The 10,773-nt window shown below is 46.0% G+C and overlaps 1 protein-coding gene across 2 annotated transcripts in view; it reads right to left on the bottom strand.

The window, feature by feature from the left end:
• The window catches only part of Spred2 (sprouty related EVH1 domain containing 2), a 101,180-nt gene that overhangs the window by 22,779 nt on the left and 67,628 nt on the right, over positions 1-10,773 (bottom strand). For both annotated transcript variants that reach the window (XM_021177869.2, XM_029483225.1), the window contains exon 2: positions 2,977-3,154. In XM_021177869.2, the coding sequence (XP_021033528.1) occupies positions 2,977-3,154 (178 nt within the window). The remainder of the gene's footprint in view (positions 1-2,976; positions 3,155-10,773) is intronic.

Genomic DNA, 10,773 nt, shown 5'->3' with positions numbered 1-10,773 from the left:
TTCAGACACTCCAGAAGAGGGAGTCAGATCTCGTTCCAGATGGTTGTGAGCCACCATGTGGTTGCTGGGATTTGAACTCCGGACCTTCGGAAGAGCAATCGGGTGCTCTTACCCACTGAGCCATCTCACCAGCCTGGCAGGTTCTTCTTAATCCCAGAAGGCAGAGGGAGGCCAATTAACCACGAGTCTGAGGTCAGCCTGGCTAGCCCAGGCTAGACAGGGCTACAGAATTTTAGTTTACAGATTTCTCCGAACAAGCTGATTTTCTCTACTGCCATAAATTCTACCACTAATTACTTGTGAACCAATATATGTATGTATGTATGTATGTATGTAGAATATATGTAGAAGCCACATCAGTAGTAGCTCACAGGCTCCAGTACATAACTAAAATAAACACACACAGTACCTTGGATCACCTCCTCATACACTCCTATGAAAAAGAGCATTTCACGCACACCCCAGCTGCGTGAACTAAGGGGAACTAAGTCTCCATCCAAAGCTTAGTCCAAAATCCACCATAGTTCCCTCACTTCATACTCTCCCCACCCCTTAAAAGGGCTTCCTTCAACCACCTGCCCCCTTTCAGAGCTACAGAGGCTTAGTGCCTTACAGAAGCTGGGAGACCAAAGAGATGCCACTGTTTCTGAAGATGGTGTGGGAGCAGGGACAGAAATCAGAACTTCTGAAGCAAAACACAAAAAGTGGGGGTTAGAAAGATGAAGCACGAGCAGGGTACAGGTGTGTGACTCAAGTACACTGGGCATGGAAGCAGAGTCACATACTTACAAAGGGAACAGGAAGAGGGACGGAGGGAGAGACGGAGAAATCTGAAGAAGACGTCCCTCAGAAACAGAGGCTGGTCCACAACGCCACAGGAGGTGGACATAGGGACAGAGAAGGTGGCCCATGCTGTCTGCCACTTGGAGACACACACACTCTCTGTCTCTCTGTCTCTGTCTCTCTTTCTACCCCCCACCCCCGGCATGAATATAACCGAAGTTTTTCATTTCAGCTCCTTGGATAAAAAGGGAGATTTGCATTTACTATGTATATGTCACCGGCAAGACACAAGTTCATAAATGTAGTTTTAAAAGGAAGAGGCTGGGTTAGACAGTCTCAAGGCTGTTTTAAAATTGGGTGCTGTGGCACATATCTATAACCCCAGACTTTGGGAGGTGCAGTCAGGAGGATTAGGAGTTCAAAGTTATCCTTGGCTATGAAGCCAGTTTGGGTTACAGGAGAGACTATCTCAAAAAGCCAGAAATGGGGACTATTCTAAGATGACATTTTCTACAACAAGCCAGAGGAATACCAGGAAAATGGATACAGAACCCTTCATGTAACGATAACCTGCTAACTCAGACTACAAAGGAGGATGCAAGAGAAACAATTTCTACAGAAATTCTGCAGAAGAATACCAGTGAAAGACAAATAATTAAAACACATACCAAGAGTAAAGTACCAATAGATAAATATGCAAAGGACACTGACGGATAATTCAGTCATAATGAAAAGAGCAAACACTTTGTGTGTGTGTATGTAATATGCATGTGTAAATCAGACTGGGCTGGCCTTGAACTTAAGAGATCTGCCTGCCTCAGCCTCCCACTGCTGGCATTTAAAGGTATACATGCACCAAGGTACCTGGCCACTTCATTTTCTTTATAGTATGGTCACACTGCTTATACTGAGAGAATTCTTAGAAACAAACCAGTGTGAAATAGCATTTCAGTTACTCGATTTGTGATTATTTACAAACCCCTCTGTCTTATCTGTTTATCTTAATCTTCAATCCTAAGAAGTGGCTGGTTAAAAAAAAAAAAAAAAAAAAAGACGTATCTACACACACTTTGCACATCCCAGGTTCTCAAATGTAACAGCAACGTAGTGTGGAGACATCTGCATTTCCTTTGGGAGAGCCTATATCATCGATCACACTTTCAGTCACTGTAGATTTCTGCTATATACTTCCAAAGACTATGTTTAGAGAGTAATCAATCTCAAGGAGACGCAGGGCTTTGGACACACAGCAATCTACAGAGAAAGCGCTTGCCTACCACATGAAGGCCCTGGGTTCAGTCCTGAGCAAGAGAAAGAGAGTAAGCAAGGGGAGATAGGCTAACTTACACTAGGGGTGCAGTTCAGGGTCAAGTGCATGCTTATGGACTTGGATGGTCTGCCTTCCTCCCTATCATAAACCCATGTAATGGCCATCTAAGTTCCTCCGTCAGACTATGGTAGCCACCCGTGGGGTAAGAATCACTTCCCATACATTTGTCTATAAGCACACACAGTTACTGATGGAAGTGTCCTGCTACTGTTTTTTATATTCCTTTACCAAAGACACTCCACTTACTACTTATGACAATGAAAGCTGTGTGTGTGTGTGCGTGTCATGTATGTGTGCTTCTGTGAGTGGAGATCAGAGGGCGACATCAAGTCGCTTTATCACCCCCTTCATCTTTCTCCTCAGAGTGTCTCACTGAACCTGGAACTAAGGCTGGGTTGTTAAGCCCCAGGGACGCTCCTGTCGATCACAGTGCTGGGGTTAAAAGGCCACAGCCACCATGCTCTTATGTGGGTACTGGGATCTGACTCAGTTCTTCATGTTTGCACATTGAACACTCATGCTCTGGGCCACCTCCCAGCCCCAGCTCCAGTATCTTGCAGACAAACGTTTATTTAGAAGGAACCGAAGTTAGATGACGATGCTCTCTCACATGTTTTCTTCTATCATCCAAATCTCACAAGGAAAACCCTGACTCTACAGTTTGTCATTATATGACTTGTAATAATAAAGAACATACTTTTGCTTTAAATACCTGTTATAACCTTGATTAATCAGAAACACAAGCAAGATGGTCAAATACCCTGGTCCATACGCACTCTGTAAGGGGAAAGGGAAGCGAGCTGTCCTTATGTACAGAATCAGTCGTCACTATTTTAACCCCCACAATGTGTGCTTGTCATTACCAGTTTGTCTTTCTGTCGTTCGCCATGGATGAGAAAGCCGCTTCTTCCGTTGCCTTCAGGGTGCATGACCTTACACACCCCGACGCGACTGATCCCGCCTCCTTCCTGTGGGAACCATCCCCCGCTGGAGTCATCTCTGGTCATAACCACAGCCTTGACACGCACAATATAGCTGTCACTAAAACGACAAGAAAGGGCATGACAACGGTCTAGTAGCTGCAAGAACGTGCGTCCCAGCTGACACTTCTTTTGACTTGTCTGCAGAAATAGACCTGACAATAACCCGGACTGGGAGCCCACCCTGACATTAGGAAAAACATGTAACGCAGTATACAAGTCCATCTTCAAAGAGACGCACTTTTTATTTGTGAGCCTTTGAATGTATACACAGGCTTGATATTCTCCAGTTCTGGGTGTTATAAATTCTGACTGAATAAATTCATCTCTACAATCTGACACTGGAGTTGGAAAGTCAAGCCCATTACTTAAAAGGATGTTACAACTTAAATCTTTTAAACCTAGTTTACAATCATTGACCAAGCTTTAACGTTTTATGAAGCTAAGAATCCTATTTAGCAAACAAAATCCACTTCTAAAGCATGAGTCCCCACGCACCACTCACATGGGTGGGAAAGGCTTCAGTTCAACTCTACACATCTGTGGCCTTTGTTTATGACTCTCTTTTCCAGTCTAAATTTATGATTTTTTGCCCTAAGCTCTACTGTACTACGGCTAAAAAAAATCCTTTCCCTTCCTCAAAGACCAACTTTAGCTTCTTTTCATTCTTTGTTGGCTTAAGACAAAATTAATCACATTCTCACTTTTTAAAAATATTTATTTATTTTAGTTTATATGAGTATACTGTAGCTGTCTTCAGAAACAACCGAAGAGGACATCGGATCCCATCACAGATGGTTGTGAGCCACCATGTGGTTGCTGGGAATTGAACTCAGGACCTCTGGCAGAGCAGTCAGTGCTCTTAACCGCTAAGCCATCAATCTCTCCAGCCCGATGGTCTCCTTTGCATGTAATTCTCCTTTTTTCCCCTAATTAAAAACACCCCCATCTTCTGTATGCCAGGCGCTATATGCAAGAGCTGAAAAACGCAAGAACAGGGAGCGCCCTTTACCATTTCCCACCTCGGCTCTCAGGTCAGGCTCCACAACCTGAGAAGCGACGTTCTGTCCCCTGCATGTCTGTCCCTCACCCATCACAAAGGCAGCATCACCCAGACTTTCTGTGATCCGCTACTGTGACGTCACTGCTTTCCCACGCCCAGGCAACATCCTGTCCCTCACAAAAGTCCTATTTACTTTCTTCACCTAGACTCAGTGGAAGGTGCCCTTTTGGCCACTCTCAGGCAAACACATCCTTGCCCTGATCTGAGATGGGGACATGGACTATTGGACCTGCTTTCTCCAGCTCCTTCTTTTACTCTGGAATCAAGGTTTTGCCCTACAGCCTAGCCTGGCTTTGAACTCAAGATCCTTCTGCCTCAGTCTCAGAGCGATGATACTATAGGTGTGTGTTACTAAACTTTACCAGTCAGGCGAAACAGCCAGTGCTCTGCACGTATGCTATTTACATTACCAATGCCCCTGTGAATTTTGCCGACACCTCAGCCCAAGGAGTTCTGGGACGCTTCCAATACACCCACCATAGCTATCAGTCCCCAGGGCACCAGGTCAACCCCTGACCTTATCACCAATATGGGCACTACCTCCAAACCTCATTTCCCCCCTTCTTCTAGATAGTCTTATGATACTTAGGTTGGTCTCAAACTTACTTCATAGATAAGGCCCGTTCTCTTGCCTCCACACTCTCCCTCCCCTAGTTCTGGTATGAGGCATCATTAACCCAGTTGAAGCACACCAGCACCTCCTGCTTCCACGGTTCTGGCCTCCAGGCTCTAGCTCGCTCCTTCCCTCTAGGACCAGGACTCTCCTGCTCACTCTCTCCCCAACTGCTTCCCAAACTCCCCACCTCTCCAGGGGCTGCTGCATTCAGCACCATGGCCACAGGACTTATTCAAAGCCCCATGTGTAGTCTGTGACATTGCCCTCTGCCCAAGATGACTTCAGTTAGTCTCTAAGGTGATGGTGTCCTTTAGTTTCATTGAGAAAACCAACAGTTGGTTGATTGAGACCTGCCCTCGCCCATCACACCCATCTTGGCTCTCTACCCCACCCCACCTCCCCATCACACCTTCCGGTCACACTGACTTAGCCACTCCCCATCCCTCCGACTCAGGCAACAACATCCACCTTCACATTTCTAGCTGGCCTCCTACCTACCCAAACCCAGACCAGCGACAGCACAGGATGGTGACGCGTCTCTCTCTGCTTAGTTGTCTAAGCCATTTCTAGCAGCACATGTCAGATGAAACTTTTCCTTCCTAGGGCCTTTCCACCTTTGGGGGGGGGTTCTCCCTTCTATGGCACCCCTTTTATTACCCCATGGTCTCTATGCTGACCTTACCTTGTCCTGAGGCTACTCTACTGGTACCATGACTGGCATCTTCTGTTCACATCTGTCCAATTTCCCCAAACACGGAGGTTAGTCTGACTGATTCCTGTGTCCTGGCAGCCCAAATGTTACCTCCCAAATGTCACTCCCATTCCGATGGCTTCCAGGATGGCCTTCCACACTCCTGCTCCAGGACCTCACCATTGCCATTTCTTCTTCTCTCATTTCTCACCTTTCTCAGCACACAGCAATGAGGCACACACTGCTTCACTTGGGTCTCTACACAACACACTCCATTAGAGAGTTCTTTCGTGACATCTTCTGTAAGTGACACCCTGCCCCCAGCCTCACACTGTTGGCCCTGGAACCTATTTGCCCATCAGGATAAGAAGACTCAGTAGGCCCATCAGCTGGCCACTTCTGTTCACCACGACAGAACCTACGATGGTATCTAGCCCACCGATAGGCTGTAGAATCAATGGACTGAAACTGTAATATGAATAGGCTTTTAAAAATTGAAGCTAGCAAAGTCTCTATATCAATACTCACTTGCTTACAAACCACAATAGTGTAACGGAGACATGATAATAGGTTTTTGTAGGGGGCAGTGTTGGGAATTGAATGCTCTTGTGCATGCCAGGCAACTGCTTGGCTACTGAACTGGAGTCCACTTTTTAAAATTCTATGTAAATTTTGTGTTTAATTACATTTATTTATGCGTGTGCCACACTGCACGTGTGAAAGTCAGAGGACAATTTGTGGGAATTGGTTCTCTCCTTCCACCACGTGGGTCCTGGGGATCAAACTCAGGTCAGGTTTTACCACCTCCATGACCCAGCCATTCCTTTGTATTGTTTTTGTTTTAAGACAGGGTCTTAATAGGTCTCAGAGGCTGGTCTCAAACCTGTGACCCTCCAGCCTAAAGGTGATCAAGTGTCACATCACAGAGAAAACGATCACAGGCATGAGTTTCCAGTTCTAAGAGGCTGGGACTGCCTTTCCATTAATAGGTTGCCCAAATGGAGTGTCACAGGCTATACACGAAGATATTCACATCCGTACCTCTGCTCTATGCTCACCTCAAGATTTAATGAGCCTAGAATCTAGAGAGGACTGAGTACACTGGATAGGAGATGACGCAGCAAGCAGAGGCACGTGTCACCAAGTCATCATCCAATCATCTCTGGGATCTATGTGATGAAGGAGACAGCCGATTCCCTTAAGATGTCCTCCTGGTCTCCACACATGTGCCATGACACATGCCCCCAAATATGGCAGTAGTAGTGATAACAACAGTAAACCTACTGGGTGCCATGTACAACAGCAACAATAATAAAACCTACTGGGTGCCATGTGTTTAGATTATATATATATATATATGTAAGCAATTCTGAAGAACCCCACATTTTCTCCCTATATGACACCAATTCCAGAAACAATAAGAATCCCTAAGATTAGTAATTACTGGTATACACTATACTTCGTCAAACATTCCACAAGGGCACCAACGCCACAGGCAATGGCTGACATAGGAACCAAGGCTCTCCACACCATGGCTAAAGCATGCTTTTACTTTCTGAAGTTTCAGCTGTGCCTCCTTCATCTGAGGGGATGAAGTCGACACGAAAAGGGAGAGACCTACATCAAGTGTGCCACCTAAGTATAAATTTATTAGAGATTAACCCAGCCCTTTGCTCCCAGGGTACAAGGGCTGACTGTGTGCTTTGCACTCTCAGGCCTCTGGCCTTCCAAGCTGATTACTCCTAACAAGTGCCTTCCTTCACAGGAGAGGAGGGAGGGAGGAGCTTAAAACCAGCCGCGGGCGTGTCTGATGTGTAGATATTCAGTTGTAATGCCAGGAGACAACCACTTCCTATCTGTGGCCCACCAAAGTTCCTCGGCCACTCCACACACTGCCTGAGCAGGACTCTACAGTCAAATACCTGCTTGAAATCAAACAGTACAGAGGGAAAACTCCCTGCCTTTCTCCTTCCCTGCTTTGTAAAATGAATTCAACAGACATGGGGGGTTTATGCAGGGCTGTACAGCAGGAAGGCAAAGGACAGGTCCACTTAAAAATTACACACACACACACACACACACACACACACACACACACTATACTGGTATATCTTAAAACATTTCAAATCATGCTACTACTGTCAAAACACAAACAAACAAACAACCTCCCAAACTGGCAAACTTTGGGTGTGGCCCCAACATCAACTGAATGAAGCCCCGGTCAGGTCAGAACGTAAGCTAGAACTGGAACAGCCAATGTTATTACCAATGACATTAGGTGATGACCACTTGAGCCAAACTGGCTAGACTGGGGACCTATCAATTTAAATGTGCTTTCTTTAAGGAAAAGCCCTTTCTGGTTCCGACATGCTGACTAATATGTCCCACAACCACTCTAAATGAAGAGGAGGAAGGCGAGGTCCTATGGCAGGATCAGAATTCGGACTTTCCTTCCATTAATAGGTAACCAGAAGGAAGGGTCACAGGTTACACATGAAGATGTAATTGCACAGAAAGCAATTTCGAAACTGCTGTGACATTTTTATTTGGACTCAAAGCAGGCCACATTACAGAAGTAAACAGAGGAGCTGCATGCAGGAAGTCATGATGAGCTACCCAGTCTTGTCCTGTGGAGGATGTGTGCTCCTGCCGGAGTTGCTCAGCACTGGCCCATCGCCTTGGCGGCTGATGACATTCCTTTGTGGTTTTCATTTTCTTTACAAAAGGAAGGCAGAGTCTACCCTGCAGTCAGGCAGTGATGAAGGTCACTTGTCAGAGTCATGGTGGCTTTAATCACAAAGGTGTGTCTCTAATCCACAGCACTCCTGCCCACTGAAGAATTAGTCTGCAGAGTGAAAGCTATGCCAGCTGCCAGGCACCTGAGGGGACAGCATATGAGCCCAGCCTCAGCAGCAGACAGGGTCCTAAAACTCAGGATGGACGTTACCTCGGGCACACCTGCAGGAGAGGGTTCCGTCTGCCATCTGTGACCTTCTGCTCCCCCCCCCTCCTCTCCTGTCTCCTTCAGGGACAGAGCCAATTTCATACCACCATAAATCCTTCCCAGCACAGCCCACAGCCCACCCCACCCCATGGCACACACCAGCCAGCCAGGCCGGCCCTTATCGGATCACTTGGCTTCTTTATCTCTCCATCATGCTAAACACCGGGTTCACTTCCTTCCAGGCCTTTCACTGTTCCACCAGACCTAGGGAGGGATTGGTCAGGTCCCAGCTCCTCCGGCCCAAATCCCAGATGCTTCCCGAGCCAAAACCCAGCTTCACCTGGAGCTAGGCACACTTTATTTCAATCACACCCCCATGCCCCAGGCCTCTTGGTGTCTACAGGTTTATAAAGGCGTGTAGATTTTGCCAAATTGCCCATATATGTGTGTGTTTATTATGCTCTATGCCTACCTAGTGAGCTCTGTAAAACCAATCATCGAGACACTATGGCAAAGTCAAACACGGTGAGAAGCCGAAAGTGCTGGGCACAGTCCACTCCTGTCGCTTTTTCAAGTGTTCCTAAGTGTCAATTACTTAAAATGTCACAAAAAAAAATGACCGCCCGGGTTTAAAAATAAATCATATGTTTGATTTTCATAATCATAAATCAAACTCGATGGGCTAGAAAAGTTATCCATGTGGTTTTCTGAATGGTAGTTGCAGGGTATTTTGCTCTGTACAAGGCATCCCAGGGAGAAAACATTTGCTCTGCACGCTTAAATGCATAGGAAATAAGGCCTCGAGCTCCATTACTTAAGTGGTTACTACAAGTCTGGTTAGTAGCTCATTACGGAAAACAGTTTTAAGAAAAACCTCCTGTTGGATAGAAGATTTAGTTGCAAAGACGCCATTTCTGGCATGCGGCCTGTCTGCGAGGGCAGTCAACTCTCCTCTCAGGCACTGATGTGAAACATTCGGGTCCCTTTGTCAACATTAATCCTTTGCTTCATAAGAGAAACTATGTCCCTAATGTCAGTAAGGGAAGCTGAAAAGTGGGCTAAAATCACTTCAGAAAAACGCTGGCCTGGAGGTATTTCTGACCAGTGAGGCCAATCACAAAAAGAACTGAGGAGCCACCTATGAAATTGCCCGTCCCCAGTATCTGGGAGTAAAGGTCTGTACATTTGAACAGGCCCAATCCGTCAGCTGGAACTCCGTGCCCAGGCACAGAGCCATTCTGAGAAACAGCAGGCTCCGTGCGTACTTCACCATGCCCATCCCTACATCTCTAAACCACTGCTGGTAACTGTGCCACGCAGAGCTTCTGACTTACCACCCAAGGGGTCCTAACACAGAGCTGACCACTTTTATCTTCTGTATCTTTTTATTTAATTGTATAGGGTTAAGTTTTCAAAACTGGAGCCCCCAAATAGAAAATGGTATCTAAAATACCAAGAACTCCAACTTTCACCCAGCTATTAGGCCAAGAGGTCCTGTTTACATTGTAGGGGCCCTCTCCCCTCTGGGGGGCCTGTTTACATTGTAGGGGCTCTCTCCCCTCTGGGGGGCCTGTTTACATTGTAGGGCCTCTCTCCCCTCTGGGGGTGCAGAGTTTTATCCTTTCCCCTGAATTGGCCAAGAATCTTTGAATCAAAACCACAGAATCCATTTAATGAAATTCCATTATAGCCTTGAACCAATGACCCAGAAGTGGTGTTTACAATTTATCCTTGGAAGGTGAGGTCAGAGCCTGTTCACCTTGGCACAGACACACCTGCTGCACACTTGCTGTGACAAACAGGCAGCGTGAGCAGCCTTCTGCACTCACGGCATACTCTAGTGTACTCACGGGGCTCCTGTCTATCTGGTATCAAAGACAGCACACTCAAGATTTGAGCAAACAGAATTATTTGGTAATCAAACTGAATTATGAATCATTCTTCAGAATGACTCCTAGCAAGTCAAAGTTTGTTAGATCGCTAGGCTGTAAAGGATTTTACTTTCCTATTGAAGTTTAAAACAACAACAACAACAACACACAACTGGATATTTATATTCAGGAAAGCCTCTTATTATTATTATTTTTTTGTTTTCTGTTTTTTTTTTTTAAAGATTTATTTATTTGTATTTATTTACTGTAGCTGTCTTCAGACACTCCAGAAGAGGGTGTCAGATCTTGTTAGGATGGTTGTGAGCCACCATGTGGTTGCTGGGATTTGAACTCAGGGCCAGTCAGTGCTCCTAACCGCTAAACCATCTCTCCAGCCCTTGTTTTCTGTTTTTTAAAGATTTATTTAAGCCGGGCGTGGTGGCGCACGCCTTTAATCCCAGCACTTGGGAGGCAGAGGCAGGCGGATTTCTGAGT

The sequence above is a fragment of the Mus caroli genome, chromosome 11 (assembly GCF_900094665.2).
Source record: "Mus caroli chromosome 11, CAROLI_EIJ_v1.1, whole genome shotgun sequence".
NCBI lineage: Eukaryota > Metazoa > Chordata > Mammalia > Rodentia > Muridae > Mus > Mus caroli.
This window is presented reverse-complemented; position numbering and strand designations above follow the sequence as displayed.